The sequence below is a fragment of the Anomaloglossus baeobatrachus genome, chromosome 1, assembly GCF_048569485.1.
Source record: "Anomaloglossus baeobatrachus isolate aAnoBae1 chromosome 1, aAnoBae1.hap1, whole genome shotgun sequence".
Lineage (NCBI taxonomy): Eukaryota > Metazoa > Chordata > Amphibia > Anura > Aromobatidae > Anomaloglossus > Anomaloglossus baeobatrachus.
This window is the reverse complement of record NC_134353.1, coordinates 498,816,959-498,840,700: the sequence shown is the minus strand read 5'-3', so window position 1 is coordinate 498,840,700 and position 23,742 is coordinate 498,816,959. Positions and strand designations below refer to the sequence as shown.

General features: G+C 47.0%; 1 protein-coding gene across 1 annotated transcript in view; it reads left to right on the top strand.

The window, feature by feature from the left end:
* TRIM14 (tripartite motif containing 14) overlaps positions 1–23,742 on the top strand; it is a 104,410-nt gene that overhangs the window by 60,354 nt on the left and 20,314 nt on the right. Inside the window, exons 2-3 of the mRNA XM_075338615.1 lie at positions 119–214; positions 6,136–6,369. Of these exons, the coding sequence (XP_075194730.1) occupies positions 119–214; positions 6,136–6,369 (330 nt within the window). The remainder of the gene's footprint in view (positions 1–118; positions 215–6,135; positions 6,370–23,742) is intronic.

Here is a 23,742-nt window from a genome sequence, read left to right as displayed (position 1 = left end):
GTAAAACCAACACCGCTCACCAGGCTTTTCTCTCACTCGCTTTGCTACATGAAAAGTAAGGCAAACTGACTTGCAAAACATTTTGCTATGCTAATAAACTTCTTCCCATTTCTTGCAGAATCTGACAAGCAGATGCCTGGAGCAGCTTGATCAAAAGAAAAGAGATGTACTTGGCAACATATATCACATTGAGCAAGCTGCCACAGATCTCAAGGTACGAGGCATCTAAAAAGCAAGAAACACTGTAGGGTTATGTTCAATGCACAAATGTTATAAACTCTGTGTTTGTGTAGCACTGAGACGAGGCATTCGTATTCCAGGGCTTTCCAATACAATCAGTGACATCCATTGGCTGCTCCTGACACAATTCATAATTGAATGTAATGAATGGGTGAAGCTCAGACCGCAATCCTTCAAGTCAATGATCTCTTTCAGACATCTGACTGCCAATACATGTTAAAATGCAATATTTCTGCATATATAAATAAACTAAATATTCAATAATTTACAAAAATACATAGCAAAAAAAAGAAATATATCTTCAATAGCCGAGATTTTCACAGTTTTCTAATGATGTATTATCAAAAACGCACCATTCCTGGCTCCCGGCTTCCTGGTTGTCAGGGGGCCTTGTGCTCCTGAAGATTGACAGGTGGAACCAGAGTCAAGATCACGCTGCTCATCCAAACTGTGCTCTCCCAGGCTGGTAGCAGAGGCAGTTTTACTTCTTCAGCATGGGAGAGCTGTAAAGGCATTGAGGCTGGTCAGATCCAATGTTAGAACGTTGCGAGCAGGCTCTAAAGCAGTGGTTCCTGACCTATCTGACCATGAGGGCCACATTCAGCTCTGAAAGAGGGTCGCAAGCCACATTCAGTTCCTACCCTTCTCACAGTAGTGAGACCCAGAGCCTTCATTACCAGTATAAGGACAGCCAAACGTTTTCTACAGAAATCACAATGAGACAGTATACCATAGTGATCAGCGAACTCGCAGATATCTGGGATCAGTGGGACTAACCGGACTTAAAAAAACAAAATCTGTTCTGGCCCGGAATTGGTCCTGGATATATGGCCAGACATCGGTACCCATATAAGTCTATGAGGACCAGAATCTAGCTCTTGAAAATGGTGGCAGAAGGGATAGGGAGATTAGAGCAAGCATACTATAGTTACCAAATTTCCGGCACGGTTGTAACTGCTTCTGGACTGCTCATTTGCCTCATACAGTGCAGACCAAAAGTTTGGACACACCTTCTCATCTACACTTCGTTTTATAAAATTATTTATTTAAATAATAAAAAAAGCCACATGTGGTTCTTATTTTGATACACAGTCAAGATAAGCGCACGGCCGGGGGCTGCAGCCTTTAGCCGTATGCTTTATCTGTGCTGGGTATCATAATATGGGGGGAACTTACGACAATATTTTTTTAAAATGTATTTTTACACCAATCTATAGTGACCTGCAGACAGGGTCTATGATTACAAGCAGTCAGATACGTTGTCACACAGGCTGGGGGTGCGACTGATAGCAACTAATCACACCAGAACTGCTGGTTGGTGGGGGAAGCAGTGATTGTGTACAGTACAGACCAAACGTTTGGACACACATGCTCATTCAAAGAGTTTTCTTTATTTTCATGACTCTGAAAATTTTAGATTCACATTGAAAGCATCAAAATTATGAATTAAAACATGTGGAATGAAATACTGAAAGTGTGAAACAACTGCAAATATGTCTTATATTCTACATTCTTTAAAGTAGCCTCCTTTTGCTTTCATTACTACTTTGCACACTCTTGGCATTCCCTTGATGAGCTTCAAGAGGTAGTCACCGGAAATGGTCTTCCAACAGTCTTGAAGGAGTTCCCAGAGATGCTTAGCACTTGTTGGCCCTTTTGCCTTCACTCTGCGGTCCAGCTCACCCCAAACCATCTCGATTGGGTTCAGGTCTGGTGACTGTGGAGGCCAGGTCATCTGGCGTAGCATCCCATTACTCTCCTTCTTAGTCAAATAGCCCTTACACAGCCTGGAGGTGTGTTTGGGGTCATTGTCCTGTTGAAAAATAAATGAAGGTCCAACTAAACGCAAACCGGAAGGAATAGCATGCCGCTGCAAGATGCTGTGGTAGCCATGCTGGTTCAGTATGCCTTCAATTTTGAATAAATCACCAACAGTGTCACCAGCAAAGCACCCCCACACCATCACACCTCCTCCTCCATGCTTCACGGTGGGAACCAGGCATGTAGAGTCCATCTGTTCACCTTTTCTACAAACACACGGTGGTTGGATTCAAAGATCTCAAATTTGGACTCATCAGACTAAAGCACAGATTTCCACTGGTCTAATGTCCATTCCTTGTGTTCTTTAGCCCAAACAAGTCTCATCTGCTTGTTGCCTGTCCTTAGCAGTGGTTTCCTAGTAGCTATTTTACCATGAAGGCCTGTTGCACAAAGTCTCCTCTTAATAGTTGTTCTAGAGATGAGAAGGTGTGGTCCAAACTTTTGGTCTTATGGTATATAATGTCTCTCCACCCTGCATATTCCAAACTGGCACCCTTTAGTGACTTTCATGTGGCACTGAAGGTGTTTAGCCTTGTATTTAGCCAAAAAAATAAATTGAATTTTTAAAAAAATGATGTGGGGTCCCCCCCATTTTTGACAGCCAGCTAGAGTAAAGCAGACGACTGTAGAGCCTGTAGACAGCAGCTGGCAGCTTTACCTTGGCTGGTAATCCAAAACAGAGGGCAGCCCACGCTGTTTTTTTAAATTAATAAATGAAATCAGATCCGCCATAATCCATTTTGGAGGTCCCACGACAACTATGGACCTTCCAGAATATGGGGTTCACACTCAGCGAACGTATCCACCGTGTCCTGGAAATGCAGGCACTCCATGTGAGGAGTGTGGGTGCAGTAGTCTCAGTGAGAACACCACAACCACACTCCCTGGGTTCACACCAATGTGAACTGCAATAACCTCACTGTGCACAGGGAGCCGGCTGAGAGCTGCTTTCTGAGCATGTGGCCACCATCTTTTGACAAGGAGGAGGAGGGATTGCGGTTGATCAACGCTGCAGGATGTACCAGGGAGACCGTGGGAGACTAGGGGGCGACAGGGGGGAGACCTGGCTGGACCTGAGCAGGACTTTTCTGTCTCATCTGACATGTCAGATGCGACAAAAACCAGAGGAGGAAAATGAATGCAGTGTGCGCTCCACTTGTGTAGCCGCCATTTTAGATGATCGGAAGGAGGACCTGGGGGGCACTTTGGCAACATATGGGGACCTGGGGAGGACATTTATCTCCCATCTGACATGTTTGATCATGCCATACGTTTTGGCAAAAAATTGCAATTTCTTGAGCTGCCTCGCCACGTCACGGCAAATCTCATTTGAGGCAGTCCTACACTAAAATATTTTTATAAAATGTGCCATACGGCCTCACATATGAATAGTAGAACTGCTCTTAGCAGCACTCACCTGGTCTATTTCAATCCCGTACCCATGACTGAGTCATGGCTGTGGGCGGGACACGTCCAAGCAAATGCTGCATGAAGTAAATAGCCTGTGGACAGGGCCTGATGACTGAATGTGAACAGTCGCCAACTGCCAAAATCTAGACAGGTGGAATACATCCCAAATTGGGGTGCATAGCAAGGTGGGGGTCAGCCACCGACCAATTCAATGAAGAAAAAACAAAAACAAAAAGCCAGCACTAAATGTGCACTTCAGCACTAAAAATTCCAAACTGTACTTATTATAAAAATTTTGAGATTTTTGGCAAAAAATTGCAATTTCTTGAGCTACCCCGCCTCGTCACGGCAAATCTCATTTGGGGCAGTCCTACACTAAAATATTTTTATAAAATATTTATTTTGTGCCTTACAGATCATATATGTCACTGCAGATTTTTTTTGTGTGCAAAAAACACCAGAAAAAAAACAGCAATAAATGCAGGAAAAACCTTTATGTGAAAGCTGTACACTTTAATGTGCTTTGTATGGCAATCACTAAGTAATGTAGTAGAACATGGAACTATACAGCTACGATATAAAATAGCAATCACGTATATCTTTGCATTGCTAAATTTGGCATAGGAGATGTGAAGAGAGCTGTGTATTGGAGGGAATGCTGTAAAAAAGCATACCCTTAGAAAATGCATCCACTCGATTTCATTGTGTTCATTTTAGTAATTACTGGTGAAATTTCAAAGTAATTACCAAGATGATATAGAAACAGAAGTTGTTCAGTGCCATGTAAAGCAGCATGAGGGTGCCTAACAACCAATTAAATGCCACCCTGGGTGTCACTGAGCACTTCACTTTGCGATATCGTCATCTAAACCAGGAATTTTCATTTCTTGTATATTTAATCACAATAATTGAAGTACATATGTCCATTTATGAAAAAAAATGACTACCGTCAAATTTAAAGGGGTTGGCCACTTTATCTTTATTTTTAAAAATACATTTATGACATGGTTTTGTGCCACCTACTAATATATGTGTTACAAGTTTTTTTCTCGCTTGTTACTGCAGCCTTCCTCACACACTGCACAACTCTCCTGTTCTCAAAATGACTGCTGAAGGAGGAGCATGTGACCACAACCATCCATCAGTGTAAGCCTTACTACTGTAGATGTTAAAGCGGCAAACAGGAGTGGACACACTGGACCACAAGGGGAACCCGGACTTACCTTTTAGCAGGAGGGGCTTGACTAAGTGTCTACCGCAAGGAAGACGCCAGGTGCCTCTCCCAGGGCAGTGACTAAGATTGTGGCAGCTGACCCCCAAGGCAGGGGCGACATGGGAACAAACAGGCAGAATCTCTAGTGCAGTAAGAACCACCAGGAAGTCTGAGGTAGATGGCACGGCTGGGGTAGCATGACACAATCACTAGTAAAGCTGGAACCAGCAGGGTAGCAGAGACAGATGGCACAGACAGGAAGGATGGACACCAGGGAAGTGACAGAAAAGGGAGACAGGCAAGGACACTGGACACTGTAATGGGGAAGCACAGTTGATAAGGGGACCTGAAATCTAGCTGGCTAGGGAACATATCGCTAACTAATAACGTTGATCAGGCACCTCTCCTAGTGGGAGAGTGCCTTATGTACCCAGTGCCTGTCAGCAATAGACTGAGAGGCACTTCCAGAAAATGATGCTCTGGCCCTTTAAAAGAAGGGTAGCAGAGTGGCATAGGAGCACTCCCGGAAGGACTGTGCAGCGTGCACAGGTCCCAGGAAGAAGAAACAGAGAACACCCATGTGGAGGGCCACAGGGAAGCTATGCAGCATGGTGTGGGCTGTCCGCAGTGGTGAGTGAGTGGGCGTCCCTGGAAGGAGGAGGGCAAGTGGTGCAAGGACACTGTTGCTACAATAAGTCTCCTCCAATTGAAAAACACTTCACATCAATGTTGTTTTTTAATTGGAGGATGGTCATGGACAGGTCTGGTCACATGGTCCTCTTTCCATTTTGAGAACAGGACAGTTGTGCAGGTAGTGTGGAAGGAGGAGAAACAGTAATACTAATATATTAGTCAGTGTTCTGAGAAAGGTACTGTATATAGGCTTGCCTGGGCTCTTGGTGTGGCTGCAGCTTTATTTGTAAAAAAATATAGCTATGGTAACCAAGCTATCCCTACCGTATGACCCAAAACTCCTTCCACAGGTCTGCACAAAAGCTCCTTGTATAGGAGACCATAGAACAAGCCATTTGACATCCACGGAACCCTTGGAGAATGGTGGCCATCCTGGGAGGGCTCACCCCCTTTGCTAACTCCGAGTCGTTCTATTTTATTAAATAGATTTAGACAATTTCTCTAAGAAATGTTGTGAAAATAATATTAGTCCAAGTCTTTAGAATAAGAACCATTTATTTTACATGAAAAGAAAATCCTGAAATCGTGTAGTTCGCAGTTTCTCCCACACGGCACCTTGCAGTCACTGCCAGACATGACATTGTTGACTTGTCTGGTGTATTCAACAGACAGTGAAAGAATTTTTTTTTTTGCTCTAGCCTTATCAGTACAAGTCAGCTGAAAAGCTTAACAAAGCTCCAACATTCGCTGTGAATGAAACATGATATGCTTCCTTTTGATTCCTGACACTTTCCTAACACTCCCATCTGTGTTTCTAGGCCCACACGTTGGCAAGCAAAGATACACTGACAGTGAAATTTACAGAGCTAAGACTGCTCCTGGATGAAGAAGAAAAATTAGCAAAGAAATTTATTGAAGATAAGACAAAGTTGGCATTGTGGGCATATGATGGTCAGATAGAATCATGCCGTGCCCAGATAAGCGACATCGACAGATTTAAAGATCAAATGAGAAGAATATATCATCAAGCCGACGCAGTACAACTCATTCAGGTAATCTGGCTATGAGTAAGCCACATCTGAGAAGTGAGGAAACCAAAATGTAGGTGTGAGGAATATTCTGAGATATATTATTAGAATATGACAGAGGTCAGTCAGCTGTCCCTGTACATCCACCCAACCCCCCTGAAGCACAGTCAGAAGAACTCACATCCTGCTGTTGTGAATTGCATCAGAGATGATGCTGTCCCTGGGAGTATTTCTGGACTCCCTCTGGTGGTTAGTGCTGGTAGTGAATCTGATTCTGCATCTGTCGCTCAGACAGGTATAGAAGGTGATTGCTGTTTCAGCTAGCCTATTGAGTCCTGCCTGGGGGTATAAAGGAAAGCTGTCTCTGTCTGACCTTTGCCAGTGATAATTGTTCTGCCTTCTTTCACGTAAGAGTTCAGTAGTCTTGATTTTTTAGCTGGTAACATGAACTTGATTGCAGGATATAAGGAGTATACGATGCATACAGAATATCCAAGATACAAGGTGAATATGGGTAAAAACTATAACAAGAAAGTGTAAGTCAGTACGTAGTTAAATAAGATGTTAACATAGCATAACATTAACATAAGAGGCACTTGTATTGAGAAACTAGGGTAAAGGTCACCTGCAGTTACCTCACACAGACAGAATCTTATCTATATAAGCAGGGCAAGGACGGCACTAAGGGGTACTTCACACACAGCGAAATCGCTACTGAGATCGCTGCTGAGTCACGGTTTTTGTGACGCAGCAGTGACCTTATTAGCGATCTCGCTGTGTGTGACACTGAGCAGCGATCTGGCCCCTGCTGTGTGATCGCTGCTCGTTACACACAGCCCTGATTCATTTTTTTATTGTTGCTCTCCCGCTGATAAGCACACATCGCTGTGTGTGACAGCGAGAGAGCAACAATCCTGAATGTGCAGGGAGCAGGAGCCGGCATCTGACAGCCTGCGGTAAGCTGTAACCAAGGTAAACATTGGGTAACCAAGGTGGTTACCCAATATTTACCTTCGTTACCAGCGTCTGCAGCTCTCACGCTGCCAGTAACGGCTCCCTGCTCCCTGCACACGTAGCCGGAGGACACATCGGGTAAATAAGCAAAGGTTTGCTTATTAACCCGATGTGTGCTGTTGCTACGAGTGCAGGGAGCCAGCGCTAAGCGGTGTGCGCTGGTAACTAAGGTAAACATCGGGTAACCATACCCGATGTTTACCTTAGTTACCAGTGTCCGCAGCTTCTAGACGCCGGCTCCCTGTAAGCGCAGCGTCGTTTCCACGTCGCTGCTGGCTGGGGGCTGGTCACTGGTCGCTGGTGAGATCTGCCTGTTTGACAGCTCACCAGCGACCATGTAGCGACGCAGCAGCGATCCTGACCAGGTCAGATCGCTGGTGGGATCGCTGCTGCGTCGCTGAAGTGTGACGGTACCCTTAAGTGTAGAATTACAACGTATAATGCATTGATTACACAGTCTTCTATCTAAGATTCAAACACAATAACACATGTGATTTGCCTCTGACTCACCGGATTACACAAGGCAGGGGTGGATGTAGAAATAAGAGAACAATACAACAGGTCTTCTCCTAACAATCCCAAGTAGAAAAATGGCTGCAAGCCTCTCCTCAGAGTACAAAGGGGGTGTTTCTTTACCCAGAATATAAAAGGTAACAACGACCTCTAGGAGTTGTAACAGAAATTGTAATGAATGAGATTATCAGGTTGCCATACATGGCAGAACAATAATTGTTTTTGCCTCATGGGAAGATGTCCTGAATCCTTGTCCTCCAGCCTTTGGGCTTTTGCCTGACTCTTTCGGTTTTTGTTTTACATTTTGAGTCTTTTTTGGGTTCTCCAGGAATGCTTTCAACGGTGATTTTTCATTCCTTTGTATCGGTTCTGTTCCCATGTCATCCTGAATCTGCAGCAATGCTGGATAAGTATTTTGTTCTCTTGGTTTGGGCTTGGTTGGGACTGAATTTGCACTGAAGGGCTTTTCTGCTTGACTTATGCCTTTTCCTGAACCTGTGTTTGAGAATATTATCTTTTGTTTCTTCCTGGTGAATAAGTGCTTTTCCTGCACCATTTTTGGAGATCGATTTATTCCCAGCAAGAAAGGGAGTTGTTACTCCCTGTCTGATAAAGATTTGTATTTTTGTATCTCATGTGTTTTTTGGTATTTATGATTTTTTATATTACATTTGCATTTTCCATTTAAATTTATTTGCACAAGAGTTCCTGATATAGTTGGAGGAGGATCGTGTGATCATTCAGGGAATAATTTTTATTATAACACTTGGAAACCAATTCAAAAAGGTAGTATATCATTAACTTTCACCCAGGATGCTACCTCAATTTGTATAATATAAAAACAATTTTATTGAAATTCATTAAAACATTCAGCATTCCACCTGTGAAAAAAATGTGACACATAAACAAAATCCCAGGACCATGGGACAGCTCCAGTAGATCCTACCAGAAGAACGAAAACAGTTGTTCCACAGAAAAATCACATTAATAGTACTGCCAGGGGAATAGTTTTTAAATGACCCTTGCTCTCTCTTTCCTCTGCCTGCCAATGGAGATGTAACTTAGGTCACGCACACCCTAAAGGTAAAAAGGTGCCCCCATTCCTCGGTGGCTTTCCCTCCTAGGATATCCCTGATCTCCCTCTTAATCGGGTAGAATCTGCGGGGTTATTCCATCAATAGTGAGGGAAAATAGGGAAACGACACTTATCTGAGAAATGTTCAGTTCAAAAGGTCCCTTAGCAGTATTTTTCTCTTAACGTGAAGGTGTCCAGGCTTTCCATGGTCCTCAACCCACTAATGTAAAATCACAAAGCCTCGACGCGTTTCTCCCCATATAACTAATTGGGGTTCATCAGGAGACAGTATTAAATAGATGGCGCAATCGACTGTGGAATAAATAGATATAAAAAAAAAAACAAATCTAAACCATCATGCAGAATATCCTTAAAATGTTAAAAGGCAGGGATTATGTACCAGAAAGCTGTTAAGGGGGCTTCTCATTCTGCAGCACACAACTCTCCATGTAGATGTACATCATGGACGTCTTGCCCTGCAGCTAACCATCCTTAAATACCCCCATGTAAAGGTTAATTGGCCAGGTGATTGTCCCCGGGGACGCCCCGTTACCATAGAAACCCTGTATGTTTATCATAAAAACAATCACCATTCAGGGAGAAACGGAGCCTGCGCCGGATGTAAATAGTCCCACATGACCCGTCCGGGTCACATGACCGCACAGGCTACGTCACCGGGTTGTCACAGGTTAGTTACAACCAGCGTGAGAGACCCGGATATGACGTACGATCCCACGCACTGTGTCCCAGCTAATGCTGCCCCCGTGGGCGTCACCCCTGGAGTCACCTGACAGCATAGTCCGTCCCCATCAGCTCCGAGGTGCATCCCCGCCCCCCTCAGCGTCACATAGGACCGTAGCATTTATCCATTTAGAAAATCTCTATCGATTCACATCATTCTGATATTATACATGTATATACTCATATAGATGAGTGGCAGTTTTTGTTTTGAGGAGGGAAAGGGGGAGGGGGGAAATACCCCAGTCGCAGAAGAGCGCACTGCTCTTGTCATGTGAATGGCTGGTCCTGTTCAATACAGGATCCCCTCTGGATAGAGGGATTTAAAATTAATTATTCCATTAACCAGCGAATCTAAAGGTAAATAAGGGCAGCCAGACGAACATATAATCCTCCCATTAGGTTGGTTCTACATGCACCAACAAAAAGACACTACATGGGTTCAGATATGGGGTAATCATAGATAGAGAAAAGACATAAATTCAAGATATCTTATGGAGGTGAAAAAATGATTTCACCATTACAGACATGGTTTATTCCTTTACGGAATTATATTAGCCCGACGGGTATAGATCAATATTTATTTTGATGCAGTCTAAGGTGTCTCCGTTTCCGGACAGATGCCTCTTATAGAAAACAACCACATGTCAATTGTTCATTCAAGCCCTTAGGATATACGCAATCAAAGTGGTATAATCACTTGCTTTCCTTTTGTAGAAGGAGTTTGTTCCAGTTACCCTTTCTGATTGGCTCTGGGACAACTTCGATGATTTTAAAGCTAATGGAATTCAAATCTCCACCGTGGACCTGTTTAATATGTCGTAAGATCGAAGTATCTCTCTCATTCCGTACGTCTCCCAGGTGTTCCCCTATCCGCTTTCTCAGTTCTCTTTTTGTCTTTCCAATGTAGTCCAGGAGGCAAGTACATTTAGCCACATAAATGACCCCCTCAGTACTACAATTGGCGAAATCTCGAATCTCATTTTCACGGTGCGTACATGCGGACCTGCTTCCCCGGTGAAATCCACTTGCAGAACTTACAGCGTCCGCATCTATAAATTCCATTCACCTTCCTATCTAGCCATGTCCCTTCTTTTTGGGGCGCCTGATTGAAACTATGTACCAGCCTGTCCTTGAGGGACCTCCCCTTTCGGAAGGTGATTGTGGGCTGTACCCCAATGAATTCCTTCAGATTCGGGTCTGCCCTCAGAATTCCCCAGTGTTTTTCCAGGATGGTGTAGACCTCCCGATTATGGTTGTCAAAAGTACCAATAACCCTTATGATTTTCTCTAGCTCTTCCTTTTGTTTAACCACTAGTAGTTCCTCCCTATCTCTTAGTACCGCATTTTTATATGCTTTTTTTTAGGGTACCAGACGGATACCCCCTCTTAGTGAACCTCTGGCAGAGATCTCCCGCTTGTGTGTGAAAGTCTCCATTTGTGGAACAATTCCGCTTTAGTCTCAAGTATTGGCCTCTTGGTATCCCTCTTTTTAGGGGTTCAGGATGGTGACTCATCCAGTGTAGAAAACTATTCATCGCTGTCTTCTTCCTAAAGACTTGGGTTTCTATTTGACCCTCGGTTCCCCTCATCAGAAGGACATCTAGGAAAGCCAATTTATCAATACCTATATCATATGTGAATGACAGACCAATGTTGTTCCTGTTTAGATCTTTAACAAATTCCTGGAAGGAGCCAACCGTCCCGGTCCAAAGGACCAGGACGTCATCAATGTAGCGGCCCCAGTAGGTGATGTGTTTAACCCATTCCGAGTGTGGTTCTGGGAACACCATTGTATCTTCCCACCAGCCCAGGTACAGATTTGCATACGATGGGGCACAGGAACACCCCATCGCGGTGCCCCTGAGCTGGTGGTAATACTTCCCATTAAAGATGAAAAAATTGTGGGTCAAAATGTGTTCCATCAACTTCAAAGTGAACCTACTGTGTTTCTCGTAATGGGTGCCTCTGCTGTCCACAAAATACTTTAATGCTTTCAGACCTAACTCATGCAGGATAGAACTGTATAAGGCCTCTACATCTATTGAGGCAAAAATGGTTTCTTTGTTAATCACAACCCCGTTAATTTTTGTCAAGAGGTCACTCGTGTCACGAAGGTAGGAAGACAAGGAAACCATGAATGGTCTGAGAATGGAGTCCAGGTATACACCAACGTTCTGTGTGAGGGAATTATTCCCCGCTACAATGGGTCTCCCTTTTAGAGGAGAAGTCCTCTTGTGAACTTTATGTAATGTGTAGAACGTTGGTGTAACCAGAAACCTCTCATGCATAAAATCCAGCTCATTTTGTGAGATAAGACGATCTCCAAACCCTTCGGACAAAATATCAGCCAATATTTTACTGAACCTTACAGTTGGATCTCGTTCTAGGGTCGCATAGCCGTCATGATCACGTAGAATAGAATAGCACATTTTTTGATAAATGTGATTCATGACAACTATATTCCCCCCTTGTCCGAGGGCTTGAAGACCAAATCCTTCCTATTAGTAAGTATCGACAGAGCATCCATTTCAGTTTTTTTCAGATTAGGGGGAAAATTGGATCTCACGTCAGACAGTATTTTTAAGTCCTCAGCAACCACTTTAAGGAAGATATCCACACTGTCCAAGTCCCCTCTGGGAGGCTGTTTCTCACTTTTTTTCTTAAGGGTAGTAAACGGTCCCTGTCCTGGTTGTCTAAGACATTCATTATCCAAATCTATCAGATTTTCAAAAGTTTCCCTGTCTTCTGAGGTAATACCCAGGAGATTATACTTAGATGATTCCGTTGTTTTGAAAAAAAAATTCCATTTAAATTTCCTACCAAATAAGGCAAGATCTTTGGTCCAGGTGAATGGGTCAAAACGCTCAGTGGGTACAAATGACAAACTCCTGCTTAGGATATTTAAATCCAAGGTGGTCAATGTCTATCCTGATAAATTGATAATGCGATTGTCTACCTCCTGTCTCTCCTGTTCGGGTTGGTAAACTGTTCCCGAGGTCTTAAATCGTACGGTAGGGTCCTCCCCTCTAAAAAAGAGGGCGGACCACCCAAAACAGAAGGCCCAGAGGAAGAGACAGAGGCCAAAGGAGGTGCTGTGGATCCCGCTCCCTGCCATCTATACCTATTACGTCTCTGTCTTCTTCCACAAGAGAAATTCCTAACGTCACCTGGTGCCCCCTTGTATCTTTCTGAATCCGACGATTCTAAATCGGAAGAGGATGGGTCAGCTCGTGGCCCTGTCCCCTCAGTTAGGAACCTATAGGCCGTTTTTTCTTTAAATTCGCCGAGATCCTTGACAAAGTTGTTGTGTTTCCTAACTTTCAAAGTATTATGGAATTTTTCCACAGAGCTTTGTAGGAACCTTTCCCTTCTCTCCCTTCTCTCAAAATCAGGGTCGGTATTATGTTTTAAAACCGCCTCTCTTTGTTCAGCTAGCTTGGTTGAGGTCCTTGTCAAGGTCAGCCTCTCCTCCGTAAGGAGTAATTGCATGAACCGTATAGATGTCGCTCTTGATTCACTTTCCCACTTTTCAAGTAGGCCTGCACTTCTTGATCTAACTGCTGGGGCCACGGTGATTCGCAGACCTTTTAGTACAATCCCTTGTTTAATATAATTCTCAAGGGATTGCACCTCCCACCATGATTTGATATTTTCCCGATAACAGCTATAAAGCTCGTTGAACAGTTGTTTCAGATCGATGACTCCCCCTGAATATGTGAACACCTGGGAGATGTACGGAATGAGAGAAATACTTCGATCTCAAGACATATTAGACAGGTCCACGGTGGAGATTTGAATTCCATTAGCTTTAAAATCATCGAAGTTGTCCCAGAGCCAATCTGAAAGGGTAACTGGAACAAACTCCTTCTACAAAGGGAAAGCAAGTGGATATACCGCTTTGATTGCGTATATCCTAAGGGCTTGAATGAACAATTGACGTTTGGTTGTTTTCTATAAGAGGCATCTGTCCGGAAACAGAGACACCTTAGACTGCATCAAAATAAATATTGATCTATACCCGTCGGGCTAATATAATTCCGTAAAGGAATAAACCATGTCTGTAATGGTGAAATCATTTTTTCACCTCCATAAGATATCTTGAATTTATGTCTTTTCTCTATCTATGATTACCCCATATCTGAACCCATGTAGTGTCTTTTTGTTGGTGCATGTAGAACCAACCTAATGGGAGGATTATATGTTCGTCTGGCTGCCCTTATTTACCTTTAGATTCACTGGTTAATGGAATAATTAATTTTAAATCCCTCTATCCAGAGGGGATCCTGTATTGAACAGGACCAGCCATTCACATGTCAAGAGCAGTGCGCTCTTCTGCGACTGGGGTATTCCCCCCCTCCCCCTTTCCCTCCTCAAAACAAAAACTGCCACTCATCTATATGAGTATATACATGTATAATATCAGAATGATGTGAATCGATAGAGATTTTCTAAATGGATAAATGCTATGGTCCTATGTGAGGCTGAGGGGGGCGGGGATGCACCTCGGAGCTGATGGGGACGGACTATGCTGTCACGTGACTCCAGGAGTGACGCCCACGTGGGCGGCATTAGCTGGGACACAGTGCGTGGGATCGTACATCATATCCGGGTCTCTCACGCTGGTTGTAACTAACCTGTGACAACCCGGTGACGTAGCCTGTGCAGTCATGTGACCCGGACGGGTCATGTGGGATTATTTACATCCGGCGCGGGCTCCGTTTCTCCCTGAATGGTGATTGTTTTTATGATAAACATCTGGGGTTTCTATGGTAACGGGGCTTCCCTGGGGACAATCACCTGGCCAATTAACCTTTACATGGGGGTATTTAAGGATAGTTAGCTGCAGGGCAAGACATCCATCATATACATCTACATGGAGAGGTGTGTGCTGCAGAATGAGTAGCCCCCTTAACAGCTTTCTGGTACGTAATCCCTGCCTTTTAACATTTTAAGGATATTCTGCATGATGGTTTAGATTTGTTTTTTTTTTTATATCTATTTATTCCACAGGCGATTGCGCCATCTATTTAATACTGTCTCCTGATGAACCCCAATTAATTATATGGGGAGAAACGCGTCGAGGCTTTGTGATTTTACATTATTGGGTTGAGGACCATGGAAAGCCCGGACATCTTCACGTTAAGAGAAAAATACTGCTAAGGGACCTTTTGACCCAAACATTTCTCAGATAAGTGTCGTTTCCTTATTTTCGCTCACTATTGATGGTATAACCCCGCAGATTCTACCCGATTAAGAGGGAGATCAGGGATATCCTAGGAGGGAAAGCCGCCGAGGAATGGGGGCACCTTTTTAACTTTAGGGTGTGCGTGACCTAAGTTACATCTCCATTGGCAGGCAGAGGAAACAGAGAGCAAGGGTCATTTAAAAACTATTCTCCTGGCAGTACTATTAATGTGATTTTTCTGTGGAACAACTGTTTTCGTTCTTCTGGTAGGATCTACTGGAGCTGTCCCATGGTCCTGGGATTTTGTTTATGTGTCACATTTTTTTCACAGGTGGAATGTTGAATGTTTTAATGAATTTCAATAAAATTGTTTTTATATTATACAAATTGAGGTAGCATCCTGGGAAAAAGAATATTTTTTATTATCAGGTATTGGTATTTTTTCAGGGTTTTGCTGGCTGCAACCAGTAATCTATCCTATTCTTTTGTATCTAGCTAGAAGGGCCTCACTTTGCTTAACCCTATACTTTCCATCTGTGTGTTGTTTTTTCTTACATCACCGTTATTATATGTTGGGGGCTTTTACTTTCCTTTGGGGCACTTCCAGGCAAGTCAGGATTCCTCATTTCATCTTTAAGGTTAGCTAGTTCTCCGGCGGTGACGAGGCGTCTAGGATGGTTAGGAATGCTCCATCGCTACTTCTAGTTGTGTTGTTGTAGTCAGGGGATTGCAGCCAGCTAAGTTTCCAACTACTCTTTGTGCATTATCATCAATCTTTTAATGGTTTTCTTGTAGATCTTTTTGCAGTCTCCTGACCATAACATCCAGCTCTGCCAGAGATCAGCCACTGGTGCTGGTGACAAATCCAATTGTCAGTTCCTAAGCAGAGCAGGCCCTCCTGCTGAGTGAATTGTCCTGCACAGGAGGTGGGAGGAGAACTCCAGGTTTACAACCTATCTTCTAAAGGTCCAGTCACACTAAGCAACTTACCAGCGATCCCAACAACGATAGGGATCGCTGGTAAGTTGCTAGGAGGTTGCTGGTGAGATGTCACACTGCGACGCTCCAGCGATCCCACCAGCAACCTGACCTGGCAGGGATCGCTGGAGCGTCGCTACACAAGTTGCTGGTGAGCTCACCAGCAACCAGTGACCAGCCCCCAGCGCCGCGTGGAAGATGCTGCGCTTGGTAACTAAGGTAAATATCGGGTAACCAACCCGATATTTACCTTGGTTACCACCGCACGGAGCTACACGTGCAGAGAGCAGGGAGCAGCGCACACTGAGCGCTGGCTCCCTGCTCTCCTAGTTACAGCACACATCGGGTTAATTACCCGATGTGTGCTGCAGCTAAATGTGCACAGAGCAGGGAGCAGCGCACAATGCTTAGCGCTGGCTCCTTGCTCTCCTAGTTACAGCACACATCGGGTTAATTAACCCGATGTGTGCTGCAGCTACATGTGCACAGAGCAGGAGCCGGCACTGACAGTGAGAGCGGCGGAGGCTGGTAACAAAGGTAAATATCGGGTAACCAAGGACAGGGCTTCTTGGTTACCCGATGTTTACATTGGTTACCAGCCTCCGCAGAAGCCGGTTCCTGCTGCCTGCACATTTAGTTGTTGCTGTCTCGCTGTCACACACAGCGATCTGTGCTTCACAGCGGGACAGCAACAACTAAAAAATGGCCCAGGACATTCAGCAACAACCAACGACCTCACAGCAGGGGCCAGGTTGTTGCTGGATGTCACACACAGCAACATCGCTAGCAACGTCACAAAAGTTGTTCGTTAGCAGCGATGTTGCTAGCGATGTTGCTTAGTGTGACGGGGCCTTTAGGATCAGCTCCAGAATCTTTGGAGCCGTTAGAAGAATTACAATATTTAGGAGTGTGTTGCTCCCACAAATTAGATAGGCATATTTTCAGATTCCTGACAGCAAGACACACACCACTCACTTTTCGGCAAGATTGCGCGATGTGCATAGCAGGCAATAATTAATAAGTTCCTGAAGGAAGTCCACAGACATATATTTACTGTCTATGGATAGATCCAATAATAAGGAGAAATATAATATTCATATAGTTCGTGTGAGATACTCAGCGACAAAGATATGGGTATAACTGTAAATCCATAGTTCCCTGGACAAATAAAAGGCCAGCCCAGTCTGAAGTCACAGGTAGGAGGGGACATGTAATGTGGCCAGATTGATAACCACAGTGCGGACATTTTGGGTTGATCTTCTTCGGGTGGTCTCGTGTGATACACCTGGGAGAAGTCCCAGGAAACTTGTGGCTCCACAGCGCCCCCCTGTTTCAGCTAGGGAATAAGGTAATTGACCCATCTGAATATCTGTTTGTAATCCATACCGTATCTGTAAATGTATTTCTGACATATATATTCTTTAAATCCCATCTTGTATATGGTGTATTATCTAGTGTGCCCTTAAGGTGATTAATATATAATGTAATCTTGGGCTGGTTCTTTTATCTCAATTTTCAAATCCCATGTCTGTGAGCCTTGCTTAGTTTTACATGATACCTGGGCTGATTTCTGGCCCGATATAGTCCTGCTAACAGACCAGGCCTATATATAACGAGGAACTAGTGGCAGTCTACCGCACTGTACCAGACCAGTAGGATTCAGTTCCACTAGGACTAGTAAAAAGTTCCTGTCGACCTGTCAGGGTTGTAGGAAAGCTGGAGGTTGCACGGCATACATGGTTACATTCCCCGTGCTTCCCTGTGCCCGCAGGGACAAGAGGCATACCTCCCAACTTTTAAAGAAGGAAAAGAGGGATAAAGTTTGCGGCGCGCGTAGCGCGCCGCGGCAAATTTTTAGGCCACGCCCCCTAACCACACCCATTTCACAGTCACGCCCATATCCACTCCCCATCCACACCCATTCAGCACGGACACGCAGGCAGCCGGCGGGCCTCCAGCACAGACACGCAGGCAGCCGGCGGGCCTCCAGCACGGACACGCAGGCAGCCGGCGGGCCTCCAGCACGGACACGCAGGCAGCCGGCGGGCCTCCAGCACGGACACGCAGGCAGCCGGCGGGCCTCCAGCACGGACACGCAGGCAGCCGGCGGGCCTCCAGCACGGACACGCAGGCAGCCGGCGGGCCTCCAGCACGGACACGCAGGCAGCCGGCGGGCCTCCAGCACGGACACGCAGGCAGCCGGCGGGCCTCCAGCACGGACACGCAGGCAGCCGGCGGGCCTCCAGCACGGACACGCAGGCAGCCGGCGGGCCTCCAGCACGGACACGCAGGCAGCCGGCGGGCCTCCAGCACGGACACGCAGGCAGCCGGCGGGCCTCCAGCACGGACACGCAGGCAGCCGGCGGGCCTCCAGCACGGACACGCAGGCAGCCGGCGGGCCTCCAGCACGGACACGCAGGCAGCCGGCGGGCCTCCAGCACGGACACGCAGGCAGCCACAGTGAGGCGGCCGGTCGCCCGCACAGTGAGGCGGCCGGTCGCCTTCACAGACAGGCGGCCGGCCGCCTTCACAGACAGGCGGCGGGCCGCCCGCACAGAGAGGCGGCCAGCCGCCCGCACAGAGAGGCGGCCGGCTGCCCGCACAATGAGGCGGCGGGCCGCCCGCACAGACAGGCGGCGGGGGGCGCCCGCACAGACAGGCGGCAGGGGGGCGCCCGCACAGACAGGCGGCAGGGGGGCGCCCGCACAGACAGGCGGCAGGGGGGCGCCCGCACAGACAGGCGGCAGGGGGGCGCCCGCACAGACAGGCGGCGGGGGGCGCCCGCACAGACAGGCGGCGGGTGGCGCCCGCACAGACAGGCGGCAGGGGGGCGCCCGCACAGACAGGTGGCGGGCCGACCGCACAGACAGGCGGCCGGCCGACCGCACAGACAGGCGGCCGGCCGACCGCACAGACAGGCTCCGGCCGGGGGTGAGGGGGGAGGGAGGGAAATCAGCGCTGGGGAGATTAGTTTACTGTACCAGCAGCAGCACAGGCAGCGCTCCTCTCTATGCCACGTCTACTAGGATGGTAGGAGGGAAAAGCAGGGAGGCGGAGAGAGAGTGGGTGGGCGGAGCCCGGGAGCCGGCCGTCCCGCCCGTGGCAACGGGACAAACAACGTAAAGCGTGAAAGTCCCGCTGTATCCGGGACGGTTGGGAGGTATGCAGCATGTTAGAATGTGGATATAAGATCCCGCTGGTGGTGGCCGCAGCTTATAGGCCCCAAATCTGGTGACAGGTTCCCTTTAAAGTGAACCTGTCAGGTGCAATATGCACTCAGAGCCAGGAGCAGTTCTGGGCACATATTGCTAATCCCTGCCTAACCGTCCCTGTATACACTAGCATAGATAAAGAGATCAAGAACAAATATTTTTAAAGATCTTATATCTTATGCTAATGAGCGCGGGGACTAGTCCGAAGGGCGTTACTTCACTTGGCTAGTCGGCTCGCATAGCATGTTAGCATGTTATTACGCCCCTGTGTGAGTACTAATACGCTATGTGAGCCGACTAGCCAAGTGAAGTAACGCCCTTGGGACTAGTCCCCGCGCTAATTAGCATAAGATATAAGCTCTTTAAAAATACTTTTTCTATAGATGCCTTTATCTATGCTAGTGTATACAGGGACGGTTAGGCAGGGATTAGCAATATACACCCAGAACTGCTCCTGGCTCTGAGTGCAGATTGCACCTGATAGGTTCCCTTTAAAGGGAAACTGTCACCAGAAATTTAGCAAAAAAAATAAAAGATTCCCCTCTGCAGCTCCTGGGCTGCATTCTGGAAAGGTTCCTGTTGTTATTGTGCCCACTTTGAGACCTAAAAAAATACTTTATGAAGTCTTACCTTTTTGTATGCAAATCTGTTTTTATGGTCACGGGGGCGGGCTGCCTGGCGTCCGTTATTCCCCCTCCTGCCGCTGTACGCCGTCCCCCATTGCTCATTTCCATACATGAGGACGCCTTCCTCATGTAACTGTCCTCCTGAAGTTTTGTGCATGCCCAGTGCCACTCTCGCGGGACTGAGCACTGTGCAAAGTGTGAACGCTTTTGAGGTGATTGCGCAGGCGCGAGATTATGGGCGGCGCTGTGATTGTCATCAGCAGCGTCATCCAAGTACCTGCCCATAATCTCGTGCCCGCGCTTCTCACTCTGCCTCCACCGTTATGCGCAAGCACTGTCCATATGAACCATGTTACCTATTACCATGGGCGCGAGATTATGGGCGGCGCTGTGATTGTCATCAGCAGCGTCATCCAAGTACCTGCCCATAATCTTGTGCCCGCGCTTCTCACTCTGCCTCCACCGTTATGCGCAAGCACTGGCCATATGAACCACGTTACCTATTACCATGGGCGCGAGATTATGGGCGGCGCTGTGATTGTCATCAGCAGCGTCATCCAAGTACCTGCCCATAATCTCGTGCCCGCGCTTCTCACTCTGCCTCCACCGTTATGCGCAAGCACTGGCCATATGAACCATGTTACCTATTACCGTGGGCGCGAGATTATGGGCGGCGCTGTGATTGTCATCAGCAAAGTCATCCAAGTACCCGCCCATAATCTCGTGCCCGCGCTTCTCACTCTGCCTCCACCGTTATGCGCAAGCACTGTCCATATGAACCATGTTACCTATTACCGTGGGCGCGAGATTATGGGCGGCGCTGTGATTGTCATCAGCAAAGTCATCCAAGTACCTGCCCATAATCTCGTGCCCGCGCTTCTCACTCTGCCTCCACCGTTATGCGCAAGCACTGTCCATATGAACCATGTTACCTATTACCGTGGGCGCGAGATTATGGGCGGCGCTGTGATTGTCATCAGCAAAGTCATCCAAGTACCCGCCCATAATCTCGTGCAAGCAGTAATAGGTAACATGGTTCATATGGCCAGCACTTGCGCATAACGGTGGAGTCAGAGGGAAAAGTGCGGGCACGAGATTATGGGCGGGTACTTGGTTAACGCTGTTGATGACAATCACAGCGCCGCCCATAATCTCGTGCCTGCGCAATCACCTGAAAAAGCGTTCACATGCGCAAATCTTCGGGAGGACAGTTACATGAGGAAGGCGTTCTTGTGTATGTAAATGAGCAATGGGGGACTGCGTAAAGCGGCAGGAGGGGGAATAACGGACGCCAGACAGCCCGCCCCCGTGACCATAAAAACACATTTGCATACAAAAAGGTAAGACTTCATAAAGTATTTTTGTAGGTCTCAAAGGGGGCACAATAACAACAGGAACCTTTCTAGAAGCAGCCCAGGAGCTGGAGAGGGGAATCTATTACTTTCATTGTGAAATTTCTGCTGACATGTTCCCTTTAACTGGTAGGGGAGCCAGGATAAAGCAGAGCTGAAGCTGTTGGGAAGCTAGGACCCAGCAGCTCTACAGGCAGGAGACCACTGATCGGTAAGCTAATAGAAGCCTGCAGATGTCACTCTGCATAGGTTATTACTGGCCAGTGCTATCTGCAGGAGAGAGGAGTGCTGATTGCACGGTCTCCTCAGCGTCCTGACTCCCCGCGTGTCTGCAGCAGTGAGAAGCCGCACACGGGGAATCAGAGAACAGCTGCAGACAAACGCAGGCTCCAGGACTGGGGGGGTCGGCTCTGGGGGAGGGGGGATCGCTCTGCTGCAGGGAGGGGTCGCTCTGCTGCAGGGGGTGATTCATACCTCAGCAGCAGTCACAGGAGTAGGTGCGCGGTCGGCTCTGTAATGAATAGAAGGGAGAAACAGCGAGGCGGGGCTACAGTGGGTGGGTGGAGCCCGGGATAAACAGCCTCACGGGCGGGACCCGGGATCAAAGGCTCAGAAGAGGGACTGTCCCGCTGTATCCGGGACGGTTGGGAGGTATGCAAGAGGTGTTAGTGCAGCATTGTGCCAAGCGACCTTACACACCCCTTAGGGGTGTAAAATGTCACGTGTTGGCTGCAGTGATGAGATCATATTGCGTGGCTCCGACGTATTAGAGACATCAGGGTGGGGCTGCAAGGTGCGGTTTCGTCACAGATTGACAGGTTTGTCCGAGTGACACCCAGCCCGATCCATGACAGTAGGCAAACTCCAAATTGCTTCTGTTCTGAGCATTAAGCCGAATATATGCAGCAGGAAAAGCCCAGTAAACTTTAACGGTGCCCCCATTCACCTACCAGTCACACTTTTTTGTTTGGCCGGTATGCATCTCCATACCAAATATTTCACTGTATAGGAAAGTGCAGCAGACTGTTCTTATTTACATACCGTATATACAAAAACTATATCTGCAGTTTACAATTTGTTTTTTTGCAATGGTGGACAGATGGATCCACTCACACTTTGGCCACTGTCGGATATATAGTACTATTAAAATTTTAAAACATCTCAATTTATTCAGTATCAAATATGAGTACCACGCTCAGGAATATACACACTTATATGTCTTAACATTCTGTCAATGACGTTATTAACAGTTGAACAAGTAAAAAGAAAAGTCCAGCTCAATTGAAAAATTGATTATTGATGCATACGCCATTATAGCAGTTTCTTTGTAGCTGGATGGATGTACCTACTATCACTAGTCGCAACGGCGTGAGTTTCCTTGGCTAGTCGGTCCACTTAGCATGTAAGCACGCCTCTGTGGGCATACTAACATGCTAATGAATGCGCAACTTCGCCACACATACCTCAGTCCTGATGGCAGCCAGCGAAGGAGGGTATGCGCACTGCGCATGATCTGGAGTGCCCAGGACTTCTGGACATGTGCACTATATATCACTGAAGCCGGGAAGCTTACACCCGGCATCAATTTAGTGCGCATGATCGGAAGTCCTGGGGACTCCAAATCACATGCAGTGCGCATCCATCCTCCGCCGGCCGCCAAGAAGAGTAATGTATGTGCGGCGAAGCTGCTCATTCATAAGCATGTTAGTACGCCCCCAGGGGCATGCTAGAATGTTATCTGGACTGGCTAACCAAGAGAACTCACGTCTTTGCGACTAGTAGTGGGCCTCATTAGCATATAATCGATTATTAGAAATACTTTTTCTAAAGATCTCTTTATCTATGCTAGTGCATACAGGGATGGTTAGGCAGGGATTAGAACTGCTCGTGGCTCTGGGTGCATATTGCACCTGACAGGTTCCCTTTAATCCATTGAAGACAAAAACAGGACTCCATTTCAGCCTTCATTGCTCCAATCAAGGCTCCGGTCTCCATCTAAAGAACTTGTGGGCATTGCTATGAAGCGACCGTTATAAGGGAACATCACACCCATCCTACTCCTGTGATTATAGTGTGGGTTGACATAATGTATGATAGCCGGACCCTTCTGGTCTTCATTCTATGTACACTAAGGGGCACTTTGCACACTACGACATTGCAAGCCGATGCTTGAGAAGCCGAGCGCGATAGTCCCCGCCCCCGTCGCAGCTGCGATATCATGGTGATAGATGGCGTAGCGAACATTATTGCTACGCCAGCTTCACATGCACTCACGTGCCCTGCGATGTCGCTCTGGTCGGCGACCCCCCTCTTTATTAAGGGGGCGGGTCGTGCGGCGTCATAGCGACGTCACACGGCAGGCGGCCAATAGAAGCGGAGGGGTGGAGATGAGCGGGATGTAAACATCCCGCCCACCTCCTTCCTTCCGCATAGCTGGCGTGAGACACAGGACGCAGGTAGGAGATGTTCCTTGCTCCTGCGGCTTCACACACAGAGATGTATGCTGCCGCAGGAACGAGGAACAACATCGTAACATTGGTCATTTCCAAATTATGGAAATGACCGACGCTACACCGATGATACGATTCCGATGATTTTGCGCTCGTTAATCGTATCAAAAAGGCTTTACACACTACGATATCGCCTGCGATGCCGGATGTGCGTCACTTTCAATTTGACCCCACTGACATCGCACCTGCGA